General features: G+C 45.9%; 2 protein-coding genes across 2 annotated transcripts; one reads left to right on the top strand and one right to left on the bottom strand.

The window, feature by feature from the left end:
* Positions 1 to 26: 26 nt before the first annotated feature.
* Positions 27 to 2,118, top strand: LOC121835746. Its single transcript, XM_042290219.1, has 2 exons — positions 27 to 629; positions 757 to 2,118. Exons 1-2 carry the CDS (start codon positions 27 to 29, stop codon positions 2,056 to 2,058), a joined length of 1,905 nt encoding a protein of 634 aa, XP_042146153.1. The 3' UTR covers positions 2,059 to 2,118.
* A 605-nt stretch (positions 2,119 to 2,723) lies between these two features.
* On the bottom strand, positions 2,724 to 24,641 carry LOC120850619. The gene is made up of 4 exons (XM_040498651.2): positions 24,637 to 24,641; positions 21,535 to 22,472; positions 2,990 to 3,154; positions 2,724 to 2,833 (listed from the first exon to the last, which is right to left on the bottom strand). Exons 1-4 carry the CDS (start codon positions 24,639 to 24,641, stop codon positions 2,724 to 2,726), a joined length of 1,218 nt encoding a protein of 405 aa, XP_040354585.2.

The raw sequence follows: 24,641 nt of genomic DNA, 5'->3' as shown, positions 1-24,641 counted from the left end.
TGTGCACAATTGTTATCCCGGCCAAGATGCAACAGCAGGTCCTTGAACTTGCTCATGACGCCAATGGACACATGGATGCGTCACGCACCCTCACAAAGGTCAAAGACCGTTATTGGTGGCCGAAGATGACGGCTACTACGAAAGAGTATGTCGAAGGCTGTCAAGTTTGCCAAGCGCACAACCGACCCACCACGCGATCAGTTGGCACAATGTGTTTCATGCCCACTACAGAGATCCCCTTCAGTGCAATAGCCCTTGATCACATCACAATGCCAGGAACAGAAGAGAAGTACATACTCAACGTCATCGACTTCGCAACCAGATACATCGTCCCAGCAGCAGTGCCTACAACTTCAACAAAAGATGTGCCGAAACATTTGCATTCACTGTTCTACAGATTCGGAGCCTGTGATGACTGTCTCTCCGACCATGCCAAGTCATTCGAGTCCCACCAGTTCAGGAGCTTCATGCGCATGCATGGTGTGAACATGCACTTCTCAGTAGCATACCGTGCTGCCAGCAATGGACTTGTTGAACGTGCCAACGGGACGCTTGTGACAGTACTTCGGAAACTGTGTGACGGTGATCAGTCACTCTGGGTCGCTAAACTGGAAGAGGCCGCCTTTGCTGTGAGCAGAACCCGCCACCGAAGCACCGGATTTTCACCCTTCGAACTTTTGTTCGGGTTCATACCAAAGCTGCCACACCAGAAAGTCCGCCCACATCAAGCCTCTGACCTCAGCGAAAGACTTCTAGCACTACCAGACCTGCGAAGCGAAGCAGTCAGTAACTCTGAACAAGCTCAGGAAACACGGAAGACGATATATGACAGGACCCACCGCGATGCATCTTATGACATCGGTGACTTTGTATGGATACGGCATCGCGAACGACACGATGAACTCACCCCTGCTTCTGATACAGGTCCTGTCACTCGCCGTCGGCCTTGCTGACTCATGCCAAAACCACCAGCCGTTCAAGATATCGGACCTACGGACGGGCCATCCGGGCCAAACACCCACTCCATCGCGGATCTGGCCAAAAGTGGAGCAAGTCAACCTTTGCGGTTGGCAACCTGGATCTTCGCCACAACGCAACAAAGACTCTGTGCGCGCCCTACATAACCACCCAGTTCACGCCTACCCGACGGGGCACGACATCGCGAACGACACGATGAACTCACCCCTGCTTCTGATACAGGTTAGTTACCTCGATCGAGCGTATGCCTATAGAAGTAGTGATTATTGTTTAATCGCAATGTCGTGCCCCTACGACTTGAAATGGCGCAGTTGTATGCTCTTGTGCTGTGAAATGTGCGCCAATGTGTTCCTATCACAAATTCTTCTACTCTTGTCCGGAGATGTTGAAGCGAACCCCGGGCCTACTTTAGAAGATATTTTAGCCATCGTTCAACGTATCGAACAGGGACAATCAAATATACTCGCCGAAATAAAGTCTGTAAAAGAGCGGCAGTCAGCAGCAGATAAGGCCATAGAAGAGCTCCAGGCTAGACTTGCTGCATTAGAAAATAACAAGGCGGACCCAGTCAGTGTTGAACCGGCCCTAGTCCCAAAAGCACTTACAACCGAAATCGCAGCCCTTCAGGCCTCTAGCGAAGATGCCAGCAACCGACTGCGCAGAAACAACTTGCTCTTCATGGGGATTGATGATTCACCAGAAGAAACTTGGAAACAATCCGAAACAAGGTTGATAGCATTTTGCACAAGGCAGCTAGGTTTCAGCCTTGATGCAAATAACATTGAACGGGCACACCGCTTGGGCAAGTTCGCAACGAACAAAAACCGTCCAATAATTGTTCAGCTGAGTCGATTCAAGGACAAGGAATTGATCATGGCATGCGGGCCGAAACTAAAGGGAACCAACTTCGCAATTCGTGAAGACTTCTCGGCGGCAACGAGAGTAGCACGCAGCAAACTTCTTCAGTTCGCCAAGCTAAAGAAATGTCCCTTCAAACTACGGCTCGATAGGCTCTATGTAGGCAACGTATGCTATATATACGACGCCAACTCGGATTTAGTGATCGAATCGCGGAGCTAACTATGCAATACCCGGAAAAACTGCACCGCCTCCGCAATAAAACATAAACCTGAAAAGCGATTGCAGTTCTCTGTCCTCTTCACTAATATACGTAGCGTCATGCCCAAGCGGGATGACTTACACGGCCTCATTGACGATTGCGCAGCCGACATTATCGTCCTCACAGAAACCTGGTTAACTGAACACATACATGACACTGAAATATTTCCACCCCACATGAACTACAATATCTATCGTCATGACCGGCGCTTGAGAAGGGGCGGTGGCGTCCTAGTTGCCATAAAAGATAACATATCCTCCTTCTGCATCAACCGCGATACTAATCTTGAGCTAATGTGGGTATGCGTCACATCACCTATTTCCGAAATAATAATCGGAATCTGCTACAGAGCACCCGACAGCAACAATGACTTCACTGATAAGCTGCGCAACGCGCTCTACGAGTTTAGAAATACTCGCCGTAAAGCATCATTCTTCCTTTTCGGCGATTTTAACTTCCCAAATATCAACTGGACAGATCTAACAGTCGCAAACAAATCTGCAGAAAATGAATCGAGAAAATTTCTCGACCTAACTCTTGATTTTACGTTCACTCAAGTCATCATGCAACCAACAAGACTCGACAACACACTTGATCTTTTATTTTCTACCACCCCCGAACATATTCAGAACATGAGTGGGCCCGACAGCTTCCATCCGAGCAGGATGCCTAAGTTTTTCGTCATATCGTTACAGTTGCTGTCTACCGTCCTGGCACCGTCATGGTCACCACAATCTGGGAACGGCAATACCATCATCGGAGGCAACTTCACATCAGCGACATCTACAGATACAACTAAACTGCATCCGTCATCACCGGCCTATTCTTTGTGGATCGGTCTTCAGCACGTGTTTCCTGCGGTTCTGCCCCTGCTTGACCCCAACCAGTCACCATCAGCCACCTCCGCGAGCTCAGCGCCACTGGGTAGACAAGCGGCGGCATCACTCAACATCGCCAGTGGGCCCGACAGCTTCCATCCGAGCAGGATGCCTAAGTTTTTCGTCATATCGTTACAGTTGCTGTCTACCGTCCTGGCACCGTCATGGTCACCACAATCTGGGAACGGCAATACCATCATCGGAGGCAACTTCACATCAGCGACATCTACAGATACAACTAAACTGCATCCGTCATCACCGGCCTATTCTTTGTGGATCGGTCTTCAGCACGTGTTTCCTGCGGTTCTGCCCCTGCTTGACCCCAACCAGTCACCATCAGCCACCTCCGCGAGCTCAGCGCCACTGGGTAGACAAGCGGCGGCATCACTCAACATCGCCAGTGGGCCCGACAGCTTCCATCCGAGCAGGATGCCTAAGTTTTTCGTCATATCGTTACAGGTCAGTAGTTTTAAACACCTTGGTTTAAAGAGCAACAATGTGTGTCTTTTTTTGCTGCCGGGCCCCAAGGCATGCTCAGTGTTGTACCTTGAATGTTGTGAACTGTATCGCGTTGGTAGTGCTTGTGTGGCTGCCTACGTAGAAAGTGCTAGATATATGTCACTTTTACTCCTCGGAGGGGACATTGAGACTAACCCTGGTCCTATGACGAAAGCGCAAGAGGACCTACTTAACCAAGTTTTCACCATCGTCACGTCATTGCAGACTGGCCAGACTAGCATACTTCAGGAGGTTAGAGAGTTAAAAGAAAAACAGAGTAGCACTGATGAATCGTTGAATGCCCTCACCACACGAGTTTGCCACTTAGAAAACGAACTTTCCACAATAAAAGAAGCAAGTGCAAGTAACTGCATAATATCGGATCCCCAGATAACATCGGCGGTTTCCGAGATATCAGAACTTAGGGCGCGCTGCGATGACACAGAAAGCAGAGCGCGCAGGTCGAATCTTCTATTTTTTGGCCTCCCCGACGGGGAGAGAGAAACTTGGGCACAATCGGAAAAAGCTGTTCTGGACGTGTGTCGCGAAAAATTGGGCATCCAACTTTCAACAGCAGCTATCGAAAGAGCGCATCGTCTTGGCAGGTTCAGTCACCAAAAGCATCGCCCCATTATTGTAAAAATGGTCTATAAAGAAAAGGAGACGGTGCTTTCAAACGCTTTCAAGCTTAAGGGCACCCCTTTTTCCGTTAGTCAGGATTATATACCGTCTGTCCGCCTTGCTAGGCGGAAACTGATAGAGTTCGCCAGGTCGCATGGGAAGCCCATCAAATTGCGTTTCGACAAACTACTCGTTGACAACAAATGTTACATCTACGCGCCTGGCACAGACTCCGTTCGCGAACTAAACCCACCTGAGAGGAACTTGGAGCCAGACGGGACTCCTTCCGGACTTCATGACCCCGTCATGGTGCTCAGAAAAACCGGCAGTTCTAACCTAGCACCTGCTCTGTCATAGCGTTCGGATGACATTAGTGAGTCACCCCTTGTAAATATTTCTGTTATATTTACTAACATTAGAAGCGTTATACGTAACCGCGATGACTTGTCGTCCATTGTGGACTCATCAGACGCGGATGTTGTTGTTCTCACCGAGACCTGGGCCCGTTTGCTCGAAGCACTAACCGCGGCTAAAGTTAGCCGCAGTACCTAGGAGAGGGATTTTGAGATCACGTGACTGGCTCGGTAGGGATGCGGGGAAACATGGCGGTGCCCCAGTGAGTGAGCGCCGCTCGCTTTGGAACTAATTTGTCGTTGTGGTTGCAATATCGGACGCGTTAGTCAGCAACGAATGGTGCAGGAGGCTTTCGCTTTGCCTTACCTCACTTAAACCGCAAAGCATGGGCAATGACATCGCCGCATTTTTTAGACAGTGTTTCGATTCTGGGTATTCCTAAGCCTAAATGAACGAGATAATTGTCGGCATGGCAACGTCTTTGGAAAGCGGATCGTTGATAGCACACAAAAGCAGACAGCGTCCCGACAGACTTTTTTCTAAATTATCCAAGCATCGCGAGGAGAACGCTGGAAGTGTAATTCTACGGTTCACGCGCGCTGGCCTTCCTCTTATAAAATATTTGAAGTAAAAAATCATAATAAGGCTTTAACGAACGCGCGTGCAAGGCAAAATTTGTTTTATACTTTTTGCTTTAGAACGGTTACTACTGCAGACGCCAGCACGTGCGATGCGTGCAACTACAGTCGTAGCATGCACCTCGGTGCTTGGATAATTTAAAGAAAAGGTCTGTTGGGACGCCGTCTGCTTTTGTGGGCTATCAACAATCCGCTTTTCAAAGACGTTGCTATGCCGACAATTATCGCGTTCATTTAGGCTTAGGAGTGCCCAGAATCGAAACACCATCTAAGAAATGCGGCGATGGTGTGTTTTTTTCCTAATAAATTCAGTTGAGAGTGCGCCCTGTGTCGTTGTCAATCTACTCTTTGTCCGTGTTTTTTTGGCGCTTATATTCCCACGATGTCATTGCCCATGTTTTGCGGTTTAAGTGAGGTAAGGCAAAGCGAAAGCCTCCTGCACCATTCGTTGCTGACTAACGCGCCCAATATTGCAACTACAACGACATATTAGTTCCAAAGCGAGCGGCGCTCACTCACCGGGGCACCGCCATGTTTCCCCGCATCCCTACCGAGCCAGTCACGTGATCTCAAAATCCCCCTCCTAGGTACTGCGGCTAACTTTAGCCGCGGTTAGTGCTTCGAGCAAACGGGCCCTGGTTGTCAAGCAAAATACGTAACGATGAAATACTAAACTGTCATAAACGTTTCAATTTTTACCGTCATGACAGAGGCGAAAACAATGGCGGTGGCGTATTGGTCGCGGTGGCGGAAAACGTATTATCATTTCAAATCAGTATTGTTTCTGAACTGGAGCTTCTATGGGTTTGTCTTCAGTTAAAAACAAAAAAAATATATTTTAGGCGTTTGTTATCGTCCTCCTTCAAAAAGTGCCACTTTTGTTACAAGCCTACACGACGCCATTAACGGAGTCATGATGCGTTTTCCCAATACGCCAATAATGCTGCTGGGTGATTTTAACTACCCCGCCATAGTATGGTCAGATATGGGTGCTAGCCTCAGTCCCTTTTCTTCAGAGAGTAGTGAGTTTTTGAACTTGTGCTTGGACTTTAGCTTTGCACAAATTGTTACGAAACCGACGCGTATTACAACTACAACTGCCTCTGTTTTAGACCTTATATTAACAACATCGCCCGAGCTTATTACTTCATTGACTTACATGCCTGGTATTAGTGATCATTCCTTGTTGCATTTTATATTAAACATTCCCAGTTCCCGCAAATCAAAACAAATAAAGCAAATACACGATTATGCTAGAGCGGACTTTGATGTGATCAACAATGAAATGAGTCTCTTTTTAGATCGGTATATGCACTGTTTTGCCGAGCGCTCAGTCGCAGACAACTGGCGTTTATTCAAAGATAAGGTGGTATCACTGATGAAGGCACATGTACCTCTTCGCAACATAACGTCGTCACCTGAATCGCCATGGTATACCGTGACTCTGAAAAGGCTCTCAAATAAAAAGAAGCGTTTGTTTCGTGCTGCCAAGCTGAAGGATGACGTACAGCATTGGGCAGCGTACCATCTAGCTGCGGGCGTGTACAAAAATGCTGTTGTAGAGGCTAAAAGCTCATTTTTTAATATTCTGTTACCATCTATGCTAATAAACAACCCCCGTCAATTTTGGAAAGTTGTTAACCCCACTGAAAGCTCCGATGTTGCGCTTAGAATGGCTGACGGAGTAGATGTACCAAATGATCAGTGTTCTTTTGTTTTAAATGATGTTTTTGTCAAAGCGTTTTCGTGCCCTGTTACCTCCAACTTTACCGCAGCTCCAGTTTGTAACTTTTTGCCAATGTATCCTGTCATTATAGAATCTGAAGGGATTGCTAACATAATCGAAAATCTTAAAACCTCTTCGGCAGCCGGCATCGACAATGTAACTGTTAAGTTTCTAAAGAACACTAAAACGTATTCAAGCATTATTCTATCTTATCTTTTTTCCCAGTCTCTCGAACAAGGAATATTACCCAGTGACTGGAAGGTGGGGAAGGTGATTCCAATTCATAAAGGCGGCGATAAACATAATCCTATTAATTTCCGCCCGATCTCTCTAACGAGCATCCCTTGCAAAATTCTTGAACACGTAATATATTCACATCTTGTTAATTTTCTTGACTCTAACTCTTTTTTCAACACAGCTCAACACGGTTTTCGAAAGTTTTATTCCTGTGATACCCAACTGCTAACATTAACTCATCATCTTCACCTCACTCTAGACCACACCTGCAAATGCATCAAGAACTCATCTGCAAATGGTGCAAGGAATCGCTCATGGAGCTTAACATCACTAAATGTACATCTATGAGAGTATCTCGTCATAACAACACTTGTCCTTCCTACTCAATTAACAATTCTACTTTAGTTTCTGTGTCCTCCTATAAATATCTCGGCATTCACATAACCAACGACCTCTCCTGGAATATCCACGTCCAATATGTCACTAACAACGCAAATAGGCTTTTGGGCTAGCTCAAACGTAACTTTTCGCTTGCTCGTCTTTCGTTAAAACTTCTCCTCTATAAAACCCTAGTTCGTCCTAAACTGGAATATGCAGCTTCTATCTGGAGCCCCGGTATCACCCTTGCATCAGCTGTCGAATCTATTCAGAATCGTTCTGCCCGTTTCATACTCTCGAACTATCATCGTACAGCCAGTGTAACTTCCATGAAATCGTCCCTCTCCTTACCTGATCTCTCTCTCCGAAGAAAAATATCTCGTCTATGTTTATTTCACAAGATTTATTACTCTAACCCCGCTCTCCGTCAAGCATTGTTTTTAGAACCATCGTACATATCATCACGTGTAGACCATGACCTAAAGGTAGGGATTCCCCATTGTAGCACATCCACTTTTAATGCTTCTTTTCTACCCCAAACCTCCATTGATTGGAATCGCCTTCCCGCACATATAGTCTCAATAACTAACACTGTTTATTTTAAAAATGCTATTACCAACTTTTTAACAGATGATGCGTAGCGCGTGTTTTTGCTGTGTGTGTGTGTGTGTTTTTTTGTTTTTTTTTCTATTTTTGCCTCGTTCAACTATGTTATTTTTATCTGTCGACCGCCCACTCCCCTCTGTAATGCCTTCGGGCCCTGAGGGAATAATAAATGAAATGAAATCACTCATTCGCCAGGGTTAAGCGATCATCAAATGCTGTACATAACATTGTCGCTTCCCATTAACAGAAAAGCGCCTACACAAAAGTTTATTAAAGACTATAAGAGAGGAGACTTCACATCCATTAATCATGCACTGCAGGCCTATTACAATGACTTTAGTAGAACATTTAGCTCTAGAAATATTGAAGATAACTGGAATATATTCCGAACCAAGCTCAACGACCTCATCAACATATTTATCCCGACTGTCTATGTTAAATCGGACAGAAACCACCCCTGGTTTAATAAATCTCTCAAGTCACTAAATAACAAAAAGAAACGCCTCTATCGAAAAGCTAAACAAAGCGGGCTTACCCAACATTGGGATGCCCATGGAATCATTTCAAGAGAATATACCGCAAATATCAAGCGTGCCAAGACAAAATTCCTATCTGATGACATGCCCTCTATCCTTCGATCTAATCCGACTCGATTTTGGCAACATTTATCACCAAAATATCAATCGCGATCACTGGAACTAACCGACAGCAATAACGACCCAATCATCGACAGTGAATGTGCAACGACCCTAAACGACTTCTTTGTATCTGTATTCACGACTGAAGACCTTGACAATCTACCTACACCTCTTCCGGTATCGAGCCATATCATGCCACCTGTAACGATATCACCTCTTGGAATAACTACGCTGATTAACAAACTGAAGCTTTCATCGTCAGCCGGGTCGGATAATATCAACTCCAAAATACTTAAGAACATCGATATAATCGCCAGCTCATATCTTTCATTAATCTTCTCGCAATCCTTGTCTTGTGGCCGCTCTCCAAAAGATTGGAAACTTGGGAAAATAGTACCAGTCCATAAACATGGTAACCGATCACTTGCATCCAATTATCGTCCTATATCCTTAACGAGCGTCCCATCAAAACTTTTGAAGCATATACTCAGCACCAACATAATCAACCACTTGCACTCGATCAACTTTTTTTATTCTCACCAACACGGTTTCCTAAAAAATCGCTCTTGCGAAACCCAGCTTGCCGAATTCACTCACGACCTACACATTAATATGAATAACAATTATCAAACAGACGCCATATTCCTAGACTTCTCCAAGGCTTTCGACCGAGTTCCGCATAATCGCCTCTTCTCTAAACTTTCAATGCTCGGTATTGACACAACTATAATTTCTTGGATTCGGGATTTTCTTACGTCGCGAGTTCAGTTTACCATTGCTAACAATCATCAATCACCCCTTGCTAACGTAACATCAGGCGTTCCCCAGGGAGCAGGGCTCTCCCCACTCCTATTTCTCATATATATAAATGATCTTCCGCATAACATCGACTCAATAATTAGGCTGTTCGCAGACGATTGCGTTGTTTACCGACCAGTCGCAAACTGCTCTGATCATATCACCCTGCAGAGGGATCTAACAAGAATTAACACTTGGTGCGATCGTTGGCTTATGCCTCTTAACTACGAGAAGTGCAAACTTGTATCATTCACGCGGAAAAAATCTACTCTTTCTTACTCATACTCACTTGATGGCGTTTCAATTGGCTCTACTCCCTCATACAAGTACCTCGGTATCCATCTGTCTTCCACACTTTCTTGGATTCATCATATCGACGTCATCACTGCTGATGCTTCGCGGACTCTCGGCTACTTAAAGCGGAATCTAAAATCAGCACCTTCTCACCTAAAGCAACTAGCGTACACTACATTCGTCCGCCCCAAACTCGAGTACGCCTCGTCCATCTGGCATCCATCACAAGCTTACCTCAGCGACAGTCTGGAAGGAATTCAAAATCGTGCAGCCCGATTCATTTCATCAGCATACTCCCGCGACACCCGCGTGACGCAGCTTAAACTTACTCTCGAGCTTCCACTGCTCTCTGACCGCAGAATAATCTCGCGATTATGTCTCTTACATAAATTTTACCACAATAGCACCAACTTATCTAACTCCCTGATATCACCTCCTGACAGAATTTCGTCACGCCTCAATCACAGCCGTTGCATCAAACGCATAACAGGCAAAACGTTAGCATTTAATACGTCATTCTTTCCTCATGCCATAACTATCTGGAACTCTCTTCCTGAAAAAATCATCCTTATTACTGACCAATCCGCTTTTCGCCAATCAGTGACTGCACATATCCAATAAATTTTAACCATTTAACCTGTATTACTGTGACTATTGATTTTACATCAATTTTTTGTTTGTTCTATTTTTGTGTTTATATGTTTTGTATTACCCCACAAGCTTCCCCCCCTTATGTAATGCCCCACAGGGCCCTTAAGGAGAAATAAATGAAATGAAATACGACGACAAGAGCCTATCCTTCAGGGATCGGAGAAACTTGCTCCCAAATTCAAAGGATTATATCAAGTCACACGCAAGAGAACTCCAGTTACGTATGACGTGCGACGTGTGACAAACTCGACGACGACTACAGCAGAGTCCCGAGTCGCCCACGTAAGCCAAATGAAAAAATACCGGCCCCCATATTTCGATCCAATTCTGGGCGAGTCGACCACTGAAGATCAAGCCCCCGCACACAACTCCGTGGGACTTGAAGCTGAATCTGACTTGGTGCCTTTGCCCCAAAGTGAGGACCCAGGCCACCCTTCAAACCAAAGACCGCAGCGTCATCGGACAAAACCAAAGCGACTACAGGACTATGACCTGTCGTTGCAAGATTAGGTTGTTCTTTTGTTTCAAGAGGACTTGGACTTGCAGTGGGGTGGGATGTGAGCTGAGGTGACCCCCAGACAGCGGACACTGAGACCTGGTGTAACAACCCTGGGCAGCCCAGCGCAAGGAGCGTGAAGAGCCGCCATGAGCCTCGTGTGTTGACGAACTTGTAACCCAGCCCCTTTTCTACCAAATTAAAGCCTTTTTACCCCTTTACGCCCGCTCCACCGCTCACAATACAGACTGACAGAGTTAGCTAGTCATTTACCAAAATACTGGTCGCATGGGCTCTAGAAATACTGGCAACGCATTTTCGAATCGCCTTGTGCTTTGGCTTGCTGCCAGAATAAATGCACTATTTTTTATGCTTCATAATTACATACAGAATGTTTTTGAGAAAAAAAGAACCGTGATCCTCGGCCCGCGTAAATAGACTGAACAAGGACAGAATAGCAACAAATTAGTGCTTCAAATTTCAATTGGTACAACGCAGAAAAAAAGTCTAGACCTACGGTGGCGCCACGTCCTCTTGAAAGCGTGCGTCATAGAAATCAATAGTGGCGTAGCGTAGAGGAACTTTGTAACAGGTTTGAGTCGTCAAGAGAGCATTTTTGAAAGCCAAATAAAATTATAATTTGGCCAACCGCTTCAACCCTTTATGAAAGCTGTGTTTAGTAAACATCAAGGTTTAAAAAAAGGAAAAAAACAAAAACAAAACATGAAGCTAAGAAAGAGTACTGGACATTTCATCGAACGCCGTTTCATCAAATAACCATTTAATCGAAACCCGATTCATCAAACGCCATTTCATCGATTGGCTTAACGCTGTTGTATTGAATTTCGCTCTCCGGAATTTCGGAGCATTAGAGTGCTTTTTACATTGTTACTCTCGCTTCTGGGTTTGCACATTGCTCTCGAATCACCAGCAATAGAATTATTACCCCAGCCACTTTTTCACTAACATTTTGGTTACTAAATCATGGAACATAACTTGATTGGGTATGCGACTGACTGCTTTCAGGTAAGATAAAACAAACTTTCACCCTTTCCACTCTGGTGAAGAAGGAATACCAGCGGAGCTGTACAATGGAAAGTAATGGCTGGCCGCAAGTCGGCAAGCCAGAGTGGAAAAGCTTGCCGCCATCTATGAGCGACGGCGGCAACCAGATACGTGGCTTGCCGCCGTCGCTCATAGATGGCGGTAGGTGTCCAGAGTTCGGTGTCTTCATTTCTTTGCGAGGGACACGATCCTGGGGAAGCTAGCCCTTAACAGCTCCAATGTGAAAGATGTTCTTCACCACACCACTTCGTTTCCTCTCCATCCCCCCATTTGTTAGGGGTATCGGTGGCGGAGAAGAAAGGAGAAGGCGCCGTTTCGAACGGTTGCGTTTCATGGCCTCCTCCCAAGAAAACACACCGGCCTCCGGGCGAAGTATTACGTCTACTGCTGCTGCTGCTACCGTCCCCCTCCCCCCCCCCCCCCCCCCCTCTACCTAGTGTTAACCTGGTTCTAAATTCAGTATTCCTGCATGGAAATCTCGCAGCTCGACCCTACTGAGCTCCGGACTTCCAAGACGCCCTCCGTGGCATAATTGATCGAAAGAACATCATCGCCATGGAACAATTCATAGCTTACAAATGTCGCTATTTCTGGGTACTGGTGGTTATTTCTGCTTACTGGTTTTTTCGATCTACAACATCTGCGGTGTGAAACTAACACGGAAAACCAAACGCTCGCGGCGCATAAAACACTGGCATGGCCGCGAATGACGTCACGTGCAAGCTATGTATAACACATGTTGCATGTCTGAATGGCCGTATGTGTGACTTCACCTCGCGGAAAGCAAGCTCGTCGCCTGCGAAAAGCTAAAGGTGAAAGGGTGACAATGTCTCGTTGTAGACCCAGAGTCGAAAGAAGTGAAACTGAGGCTTCTGTGGCTACTCCGGCACATGGAAAAGCGGAAAGTGGTTGAAGCGCTAGAACTCTTCGGTACCGTGCGCTCTATTGTACACGAGAAGCGGAAATGCGAATGGAATGGAAGATATGGATACCCTCAACAAAGAGGTGCAACTGACACTCCGAGAGAGTAGGTGAGCAAGATTCCTTACCTACTGACTATTTATGGGTGCCAGAGCTTGCTACTGATTCCCAGACGACCTCTTTTGTGCCTGCGAAGCAACTGCGTGGGCCATATATCCGCCGCCACGGTCGGACTTCGAGGTGCACGAAGTGCCAAAAATACGGACACCGGCTTGCTGACTGCGTTCTCACCCACGCCAACAGGCTTATAATTGTAACAGCAGAAGACTCAAACACATAACACCTAATGGATCCAAGCGAGGTTGTTGAACCGAGTGGGGTCATCTCCATGTTGACTGAGCCTCCATGTCCAACATCTCAGCCACCCCCGATCGAACCTACCCTTCCAGAAAAAGCCCTTCCTTCTACTAATGTGAGTGCAGATCAACCCAATACCATCCAAAAAAGAACACTGACAACTTCTCATATGAGAGAACACAGACAGACTTTCACAGATGGTCAACAAAACGCAGCGACCCCTAAGGTTGAGGAGCAAGGTAACCTAACGCATGGAATCGACGATGCAGATGACCCTATTCTTGCAATTGAGGCACTTACAAATGCGACATTGAGTGATGGCTCCTTATCTAGATCAAAACTGTCCCACAGAATACAGGCTGGAACATGGCACAAGCCGTACTGGAAGCCATCTTCTTGCCCTAGACTTGTCGAAGACAAGCCACTGAGCGATAACGCTGAACCATAAACCATCTCATGTCCTGCGCCCCTCAGCTTTGTGTAGCTACCTTAAACGTGAGAGGTCTTAAATCTAAGCGAAAGAAGTGCCAGGTTCTTCTGCTTATATATTTTTAACAGGTAGATGTATTGGCTGTACAAGAAACGAAATTGTCCGGCGAGGGAGAAACCGAAATCGCGTTGAAACCTTTTCTAAATGATTTCGATGTGTGTGTCACCTATGCAACTGGCACTTCGGCCGGTTGTTTTTTGTTACTGAAAATGAGAACGGGTCTGACTGCTAATGCTCTCACCACCAATCGGCAAGGGAGATTAATTGTATGCGATCTTACTTATGGCAATGACGAATGGCGCACAGCCCTTGTCTACGCTCCAAACGCTGTCGGTGCACGTAATGACTTATTTTTATTCTTAGAATCATATATTAGAACCGATAAAAAATTACTTCTACTGGGAAATTTCAACTATGCGTTAAATATAGAGGATCGTTTCCAATTTACAGCCACATTTGACCCTAGCCCGGCTTTACTGCAGTCTTTCATTGACGAAAACAACTCAGCAGACATTGGAGAACAGAAATAAAGCAGAGCAGATTATGCACATTTCCAAAGCTCCTCTCACGCACGGATGGATCGAATATACGTCTCTGGAGAACTCTACAAGGTTATTTCAAATTATACCGTTAGACGTATTTTCCTCAGTCCCCTGTCTTGTGTCAGTTACCATTGGTGAAAAGAAAATGCATTTATTACGTCCTGAATGAATGAAGCCTATGGAAACTGAACACAACCATTCTAGCTAACAAAATATTTGCCGATCGTATCGCCAAATGTTTTTTACGCGTACACCAGATACCCTCATTGCGCGTATTTTGCAAATGGAACATGTTCAAACATGAAATTTAAAAAAACAAAAAGGGCGGTAGAACGCACGAGCATTATCACCTTCGAGAAAAGGTGAGAACTGAAGAATTTCTTGTATGTGTTATTGACGGTTTTCGAACTTCAAAGTAACAGTCCTGGTGAATACACAAAAGAAATTAACATGGCTAAAACACAACTCCAGCGATACGACGCCGAGAAATATAGAAACGCAGTGATTAGATCCCGCAAAAAAATTATAAGATGAGCGAAAGTATGTTTTAACAAAGAAAATGGCTGAAATTGAACATAATGGTAGTACAAGAATAGATACACTAAATATTTCAGAGGCCTTTGGGGATAATTACACTAATATTTTGGGGAAAGGCATCCCAATAAAAAACTCTGATATAAAACATTTTGTGAGCCTCTTGCCTTCCTTATTAGATGAGGAAAAAGAAATATTCGAGGGTCCTTTGACTTTGCAAAAAATTCAAGATATCATAGAAGCTCTTCCTTCAAACAATACACCTGGGCCTGATGGCCAAAGTGCTGCATTATACGAGAATTTTTTGATCTGTTGAGTCCATTAGTACTTGATGCCCTAAAAGCCGCATATGAACGCCAAGCACTACCTCCAACTTTTTATTATTTTATTATTACTCTTTTTTATTCTTACTATACTAATTCCTAAAATAGAAGAGACAATAGCTTTAAAAAGGTTAAAGCTGATTGATCTATATCGCTTTGTTCTGTGTTCTATAAAATATTCACAAAAATTTTAAACGAACGCTTACACCTCGTAATACATAATCTAAATGGAGAACACCAAACTTCTGGTATACGAGAACGAAACATTCAAACGAACATACACGGAGCAAGACCTATGCAAGACTCTGCATTTGATGAGCAAGATTAAGTAGCTATAGTTGAACTTGACTAGTTCGAAGCGTTCGATAGATTAAACCATTCTTATTCAAAATACTTGCTCATGCAAACGTAGGAACCATGCTATTCGAGGGCGTCCGGCTTTGTTACAAAAACAGCAGCACAAGGCTAATTGTAAACAAATTTCTTTCTGAATTCTTTCTTATAAAATCTTCAGTAAGGTAAGACTGCCCACTACCACCACTTTTTTTTCTGCTTTATAGCTTGAACCTCTCTGCCTTAGCATTATTACCAATGATACAACCCGAGGTTACACCCTTTGTTTCACAGAGGTAGGGTTACTGGCATATGCTGATGACGTGGCGCTGTTCTGTTCGAATAAAAAAAAAAGTGTGGAAAAAGGCCTTCCTCTAAAGGCCCGTTCACACTCTTGCGACTGCTTGCGACCTCTTAAACCTGGGTTCCTTAAAACTTCTTAAACCAGAAAACACACTGGCGCCATCTATTGGGAAGTAGTGTGAACTCGGCGGTCCGGCATATTTTTTTTTTATTTCTCGCGCAATATCCTTTCTTTTTTGGCTCGAAACATTTTTGTCAATGTTATAAACGAGCCTTTCTATGGGTATTACGCACATTTGACCTCGGAAATCCCGCAAAACCTTCGCTTTTGTGAAATGCAGTTCTAGGGTCACCGCATAGATGGCGCCACAATATCAGTGTGTTCCCTCATTCTAGAAACATTTAAGAAGTTGTAAGAGATCTCGTCTCTCTCAGTCGTACTCGGTCGCAAGAGTGTGAACGGGCCTTAACAGAGAAGTATTGCGACCTAACTGGAGCGAGGTTGTACACTGAAAAATATAATGGCTCCTGGATAGGCGCGTGGACAACCATGCAAGAACATTATGCCGGGCAATCGTGGATTTGCTGTCCCTTCAAATATGTTGGTATTCCTCTAAGATAGATCAAGCAATATCCAATAGGAAGCGAGCAAGCCGGCCGTGTCGAGGCGGTCGCCTATTGTTCGCCGCGACCTAGCGGTAGCCGCCGCAGGAGCATCGGGGAGCAACGGCGACGAACAGCACGGCGGGCAGTGTCCCCGCGGTGATTACGGAGGAATTTAAGGCAGTTACGAATTCGGAAAGTTCCCTCGGTAGCCGGTGCCGTCGGCGCAGAATCATTGGGAAGTAATAGCACCTAACGCCACAGAGGACAGTGGGCGATTACGAATCCGGAAAGCTTCTTCGGCAGCCGGTGCAGAATCATCGGGGGGAAGCAATGGTGATGAGCAGCACAGCGGACAGTGTTCCCGGGGTGATTACGACGGGGTTTAAGGCGGTTACGAATCCAGAAAGCTTTTTCCGTGGTACCAATATGAAGAAGGGAAAACTCGTTCGTGAATCTGGCCGCGTGTACGACGTGAAGGAGGTCCGTTTCGACGGACAAGTGGATGTCACGGCGCGCCGTACTCCGCTAACAAAATTAAGCGCGCCCGCAAAAAAATGCAGTTGGCGTTGAGTGGACTGTGGTAATTATGCACGTTTATTTCTGAATCAGCTTGACAATAACTGGGCGATTTTTTTTAGCGCCGTTCCGCGATTCCCACTACTATCTTCCTGTAGGCTGATGGAAACATCCAGGGTAGGCTTAGAGTGGCGACCGCATTCCGCTTCTCGATTCCGGTGATTTGCCGCATACTTTAGAGTTTGCCGTCGGTGTCGATGCTGTCGCATCGTCGCTAGAATAGAAAAAAAGTTAATTGTATTATTCGTGAGCAGCTTAAACAAAGCGCGAACTGGAAGGTAAGAAACGCCACTAACCTGTATGGACGCACAAGTCGCACCCAGGCCGCGCAGTACTCCGCCTCGTACGGCTCCGAAGGAACGATGTAGTACTTCGTGCCGTTCGCGATCTTCGACGTACTGTTGCAGCCGACCACGCAGCAATTGTTACGGCTTTCTTGGTGCGGAATAGCCATCTCAGAAATTACAGCGCTAACCCACTACAACGCACAACCAACGCAGCGGCTGGCACAAGCTCCCCGATGCAAGGGACCCGTTTGCCGCTAGGGGCGCCCTGGTCGGGGCTTGAATTAGATGCGCACGGTTCCTATAATCTATATGGGAATTCCATTGTAACTGAGATTAATTAAAAACGTTATCATGTAAGAGACGATATCTTTCAATCCTCGCAAAAGCAGCAGTGTGCAACATTTTTTTTTTTTTTTTGTTTCCTTTAATATCTAAACAACTGCTTGTCTTACAAGCATTACATTGTGGCCGTCCAAAGGTACACGCCCTCACACAGAAAAAAAAGGGCATATTCTTACACCCGTTGTCACATGTAATACACTCCGAAACTTCAGTTCGACGTACAGCGAACTGACGTTGAATCGACGGTACCAACTTTAACCAGCAGCTTGATTGCCGAGTTGTGAAACTTCTTAAAATATGTAATGTATGTGTGGCTGACTGCAAATAACGTAATCTGTGTTTTCTTGACCCTACTGCAAAACCTCTGTGTTTTTTTCGAGTTGACTTTGATACGTACTTTAGCTGTTTAATATGTAATATCCCACCGGCATCAAGCCTCTCGTAAAAGTTGGGGCCGTCAGTAAGACGTCAGTGCGCTGTACGTAGAACTTAAGTTTTGGGGTGTCATATATGGGACACGGGGCATAATGGCTATACCCTTACAGCAATCAGTATACATATACATTATTTACACATCAAGTACAGATCACCTGTCACGGCCTTCTAAACCTAACCGCTCAAACGTGCTCGCGAGCTTTCTTCTCCTGTCGTCCTCTTCTTTCTCGCATTTCAAGAGCTGGCGTGATGACCGCTGCACCCTTTTTATTAGAGTGTTCCATAGAACTTTTGCTTGGGTACAGATGAAACGCGATAACTTATTCATTCCGTTGGAAGCTGGTGGCTTAGGTCTGGCATATTTATTCGTCCGTCAACTCGTTCCGCCACTATCTTTTTTTTAAAACTTACCTCACCCTTTTCTGCTTACCATCGTTCAAAGAAAGCTGGCACATCACTTGCCATTCTTGGTCGTCTCAACAACGAAATCTACCCCAGGCAAACTCTGGGGCCTTTGGAAACATGTCATCATCATCATCATTTATTATTCCTTGAAGGCCCAGGGGGCATTACACAAGGGAGTGAACACTTAAAAAACAAACAAGTAACAAAATTATTTATCTACGAAAACACGCTGTAATCTAGTTATGGGTTAGAAAAAATAAGCTAATGGCTGCAGAAAATCTTTTAGTATCAGATAAGGTAACAATTACGTCAGGCAGTGAGTTCCAGTCGTCAATGGCCATTGGTAAAGTAGACATTCGGTGAGTGACGGTTGACGATGAAATCGGACGGAGTTTACAAGAATGGTCGAGACGAGGGAAAATGCGGTAAGGAGGTGATAACAAACTTTGTCTGAGATGACTGTTGTAATAAAAGATCCGATGAAGAAGAGAAAGACGAGACACCCTGCGGCGGTGAGAAAGAGTGTCAAGGTTAGCTGATTGGCGAAGTCCTGATATGCTTGCGTATGGGGAATAGTCGGAATAAATAAAACGGAGGGCCCTGCTTTGAACGGATTCCAGGTTGTTAGTTAGGTATGCCTGCCACGGTGACCATATGGAAGAAGCGAATTCTAGTTTAGTTCAGACCAAGGTAGTATAAGCTAGTTGTTTTACGGGGGATGTAGCTTGTCTGAGGTTACGGCGAAGAAATCCGAGAGTGCGGTTAGCATCGGCGATGACAGTTGTTAAATGAGTGGTCCACGACAGGTCAGATGTCAGATGAATTCCTGGATATTTATACGATGAACAAGCAGTTACTGGGATGCCAGAAAAGTGGTAAGAGGAGGATAGAACATGTGAACTGCGGGAAAAAGATAGCGATTTACATTTATTATAGTTTAAAGCCATTTGCCATTTATGACACCACTGAATTATAAGTTGGAGATCGTTTTGCAAGGTTAGCTGATCGTGGCGTGAATGAATGGGTCTATATATGACACAGTCATCGGCGAACAAACGTACTTCAGAAGTGATGCCATGGTGGAGATCATTAATGTAGATTAAAAAAAGAAGGGGGCCAAGAACGCTTCCCTGAGGGACGCCAGACGTTACTGCGCTTGTGGTACATTTTATATTGTTAATAGAAGTGTACTGTGTGCGATTAGTAAGGAATTCAGAAATCCAATTGACTACTGAGGGGTGAAGATTAATATTTCTTAGTTTCATTAAAAGACGTTGATGAGGGACCCTGTCAAATGCTTTGGAGAAGTCAATAAAGATGGCGTCAGTTTGAACATTGGAATCGAAATTTGAGTAAACGTCAGTTAGAAATGCTGTTAGCTGAGTTTCGCATGAGTAGGACTTGCGAAATCCGTGCTGGTGCTTGAAAAGGAGGTTATGAGAGTCTAGGAAATTTATTATGTTAGAATAGAGAATGTGCTCCAAGAGTTTGCATGAAACGCTGGTGAGCGAGATGGGACGATAGTTGCTGATTAGTTGGCGATCGCCTGTTTTATGAACGGGTATGACGTTAGCAACTTTCCAATCTGATGGTACTTCAGAGAGTTTAAGAGATTGAGAGAATATGTCGCAGAGGAAAGTGGAAGAAATGTGTTTAGTGTTTATTAATACCTTAGAGTTAATTTGGTCATCTCCGGAGCTGGAGGACACCTTTAGTTGATCTATAGCCTTAAGTACTCCAGTACGGTCAATTACGATAGGATCCATGAGAGGGTGGGTGGATTGGCACGAGTCGGGAATATTTAGTAAGTCCTCGTTAGTAAAGATGGAGCAGAAGAAATTATTATTAGCAAGAGCGCCGTGTTTATCAGAAAGCGGAAGTCCGTCGTCATCTACAAATTGCAAAGGAAGTGAAAGAGCCGGATTGATTATTTTCCAAAACTTCTTTGGTTTCGTGGTTAGTATGTTGGGGAGGTCGATACTATAGAATTTGGTTTTGGCGTGATTTATTGCTGATTTATAAGCCCTAGCGCATTCGTAGTAGGCGTTCCAAGAAGCCGTAGTGTTGACAGCCTTAGTCCGCTTATAGAGTCTTTTTTTTCTATTGGATTGACTATGAATTGTTTTATTGTACCAAGGGTTAGTGTTGTCAGATATAATACGGGTCAGTGGAATAAAGCGTTCGATTAGGTAGATCATTTTATCTTTGAATAGAGTCCAGTTTTCATTAACCGTTCTTTCCCAGAAGTTAACTGAGAAGGTATGATAAAAATCTTCGAGGTTCGAGTTGATTGATGCGTAATCAGCTCTCGCGTAATTGCGAATGAATTTGCAGTAATGTGATCTATGAGGAACAGAGAGAGAGAGAGTTAAATCGATGACGAGATGGTCACTAATGCCGGGTAAGTATGTGATGTTACTGAAGAGTGAGGGGTCTTGGCTTAAGCACAAGTCGAGTATATTGCTACAGTGATTAGTAATCCTAGTAGGCTGAGTGATAACATTTGTAAAGTTGAAATCTAAACAAAAGTCTATAAATTCTTGAGACAATGCGCAACTAGAAGAGAGGGCAGACCAGTCAACGTTTGGGTAATTGAAATCACCAAAGAGAGTAACAAAGGCGTTAGGGTATTTAGTGGTGATTTCAGAAATACACTTATATAGCTTGTTAACAAATTCTTTATCACTATCTGGCGGTCTATAGCACACAGCCACTATTACGGGGGGCGTCGTAGCGACGTACACAAATACAACTTCTAAGTCAGTAAGAATCGGTATAACCCGGGACGGAATTTGATTTTTTATAGCTAAAAGCACACCACCCCCCCCTCCTAGCGGATCTATCACACCTATACACACGAAAGTTTGGACACAAAGGAAAAAGTTTAGTATCGGATATATCGGGGCTTAGCCACGTCTCGGTAAGCACAAGGAAATCTGCGTTGCATGCCTCAACCAAGGAAATCACATCATCTCTTTTTGGTATCAAGCTTCTAATATTAGTAAATAAAATAGAATGACAAGAAGGTTTGTTACAGATATCACGGCGTTTTGCAGGTTGATTGGGTGACGAAAAACGAAATGAACGCTGGCATTGCTTTGCACTTTTTCCCTTCACGGCACCAAGAGCGGCGTCATATACATAACACTTATTATCTAAAAACAGCTTATCGTGACGCAGCTTGTAAGTCGTGCCTTTAGGCTTGGCAAAATCAAGAAGGTGACGGCGCGCAAGTCGGACAGAAATGGGAAAATCTTCACTGATGGCTACACGTGTCCCTTTGAGCTTAAATGCCGACAAAAGAATGCCCTCTTTATCCTTAAATGATGAAACCTTCACGATTATAGGGCGACATTTTCGTGGATTGAACGCTCCCAAGCGGTGCGCTCTTTCAATTTTGCTTGCTTCGATATTCACGCCTAGGTTACTGGAACACAGGCCGGTTACCAAGCCCTCGGACTGGGCCCACGTTTCCTTATCGGTGTCAGTGACGCCAAAAAATAGGAGGTTGTTACGACGGGATCTGCCCTCCGCGTCGTCACAACGGGTTTTCAGCTGCGAAAGTTCGTTTAGAGCTGTAGTAAGCTGAAGTTCGGTAGGTGTGACGTTACCGATTTCCTTCTGCTTTAGTAAGTCGAGTTCAGTTGTTAGGTTTTTAACGCGTTCTTCTAGAGCGGAAGCAGATTTTTCGCTTTCTATATTTTTCTGTGTTAGTAGGTTTACCTCTTGTTGCAGAAGAGCAAGACTACTCTGAAGTTTCGCGACCGTCTGCACAAGCGCAAGGAATTCATCCTCTTGTTGCTTGCTCATAGGGCCTGGGTTCTTCTCTACATCCCCAGACAATAAAAGCAACAAAGCTCTGAAGGATTCAATACACGCTCTAAAAGATTCAATAAAAGCTCCGGGGCATGGAAGCACAACTAGGCAAACGTAATTCGACCTAAAACAGTGGCAAGGTTTACGACTACTAACCTGCGGCAAGACGAAAAACATAAGCCACCTCATCGCTGCAAAGCTTCCATGCCCACTGGCGCGCTGTAGCCGGGGGGGTCCCTTTGTAGGCGCTTCCGTTGATGTAGCTGCTGATGGCATAGCACGAGCGAGGTCCTCTGTGATGTTGATCCCAGCGGGCAACACTGTGGTCGACGAGCGCGTGGCGGATGGTAGCTCGCGGTCCGTAAACCGGAGCAAAGCTGCGCCGTCATCGTGTCGCCGGCTGGATGGGGACGCACGCGCTGACACGGACAGGAGCTGCGGCAAGACGAAAAACATAAGCCACCTCATCGCTGCAAAGCTTCCATGCCCACTGGCGCGCTGTAGCCGGGGGGGTCCCTTTGTAGGCGCTTCCGTTGATGTCGCTGCTGATGGCATAGCACGAGCGAGGTCCTCTGTGATGTTGATCCCAGCGGGCAACACTGTGGTCGACGAGCGCGTGGCGGATGGTAGCTCGCGGTCCGTAAACCGGAGCAAAGCTGCGCCGTCATCGTGTCGCCGGCTGGATGGGGACGCACGCGCTGACACGGACAGGAGCTGCGGCAAGACGAAAAACATAAGCCACCTCATCGCTGCAAAGCTTCCATGCCCACTGGCGCGCTGTAGCCGGGGGGGTCCCTTTGTAGGCGCTTCCGTTGATGTCGCTGCTGATGGCATAGCACGAGCGAGGTCCTCTGTGATGTTGATCCCAGCGGGCAACACTGTGGTCGACGAGCGCGTGGCGGATGGTAGCTCGCGGTCCGTAAACCGGAGCAAAGCTGCGCCGTCATCGTGTCGCCGGCTGGATGGGGACGCACGCGCTGACACGGACAGGAGCTGCGGCAAGACGAAAAACATAAGCCACCTCATCGCTGCAAAGCTTCCATGCCCACTGGCGCGCTGTAGCCGGGGGGGTCCCTTTGTAGGCGCTTCCGTTGATGTCGCTGCTGATGGCATAGCACGAGCGAGGTCCTCTGTGATGTTGATCCCAGCGGGCAACACTGTGGTCGACGAGCGCGTGGCGGATGGTAGCTCGCGGTCCGTAAACCGGAGCAAAGCTGCGCCGTCATCGTGTCGCCGGCTGGATGGGGACGCACGCGCTGACACGGACAGGAGCTGCGGCAAGACGAAAAACATAAGCCACCTCATCGCTGCAAAGCTTCCATGCCCACTGGCGCGCTGTAGCCGGGGGGGTCCCTTTGTAGGCGCTTCCGTTGATGTCGCTGCTGATGGCATAGCACGAGCGAGGTCCTCTGTGATGTTGATCCCAGCGGGCAACACTGTGGTCGACGAGCGCGTGGCGGATGGTAGCTCGCGGTCCGTAAACCGGAGCAAAGCTGCGCCGTCATCGTGTCGCCGGCTGGATGGGGACGCACGCGCTGACACGGACAGGAGCTGCGGCAAGACGAAAAACATAAGCCACCTCATCGCTGCAAAGCTTCCATGCCCACTGGCGCGCTGTAGCCGGGGGGGTCCCTTTGTAGGCGCTTCCGTTGATGTCGCTGCTGATGGCATAGCACGAGCGAGGTCCTCTGTGATGTTGATCCCAGCGGGCAACACTGTGGTCGACGAGCGCGTGGCGGATGGTAGCTCGCGGTCCGTAAACCGGAGCAAAGCTGCGCCGTCATCGTGTCGCCGGCTGGATGGGGACGCACGCGCTGACACGGACAGGAGCTGCGGCAAGACGAAAAACATAAGCCACCTCATCGCTGCAAAGCTTCCATGCCCAGTCGATATATTTTTTTTTTCGTTTCTAAAAGTCTGCTTCTCATTATAATATCTATTTGAAGTATAAGAAAAATGGCTATCACTAGTTTTGATTAAAATTCTCTTTACTATTCCGCTATATAGGACAGGGTTTAGTGACTGTGAAGGACAAGATGTTTTTAAACGAATAAAGTGAATGTGCATATCTCCTAGAGCTGAAACATTGTTCTTTAAGTTACACACAACAACGCTTCTAGTAAAATCGTGGCTCCAAGAACGCGTTTTGTTTTGTACCTTGGTCTATTGACTGTCGAGTATGCCACCAACAGAGAACAATAGAACACCGCTTCGTCTACAGTACAGATGCCATTTTCTTCTGGGATACCCTCTAACGAAGTCTTAAAAAGGATATAGACTTTACACATACCTAGCAAGACAAACATTCCCTGTGATTTATTTATGCTGGTAGGCCTCCACAGGCTCTGAAGATGCCGGTTAATTGACAAGAACGCCGACACACCACGCACCACAT

Source organism: Ixodes scapularis, unplaced genomic scaffold, assembly GCF_016920785.2.
Source record: "Ixodes scapularis isolate PalLabHiFi unplaced genomic scaffold, ASM1692078v2 PGA_scaffold1__304_contigs__length_218370807, whole genome shotgun sequence".
In the NCBI taxonomy this organism is placed as follows: Eukaryota; Metazoa; Arthropoda; class Arachnida; order Ixodida; family Ixodidae; genus Ixodes; species Ixodes scapularis.
The sequence above is the reverse complement of the archived record's forward strand: the minus strand, read 5'-3'. Positions and strand labels throughout refer to the sequence as shown.

Excerpts from the sequence above, each read along its gene's own strand:
- LOC121835746 (XM_042290219.1), top strand. The coding sequence starts at position 27 with ATGCAACAGCAGGTCCTTGAACTTGCTCATGACGCCAATGGACACATG. Across the intron at positions 630-756 it reads TGGAAGAGGCCGCCTTTGCT|CACTACCAGACCTGCGAAGC; the intron begins GTGAGCAGAACC and ends AAAGACTTCTAG.
- LOC120850619 (XM_040498651.2), bottom strand. Across the intron at positions 3,155-21,534 it reads TGGTGCCGTGAAGGGAAAAA|ATTGTGGTGACCATGACGGT; the intron begins GTGCAAAGCAAT and ends TGCCGTTCCCAG. Across the intron at positions 2,834-2,989 it reads GCTCGCGGAGGTGGCTGATG|ATTGTGGTGACCATGACGGT; the intron begins GTGACTGGTTGG and ends TGCCGTTCCCAG.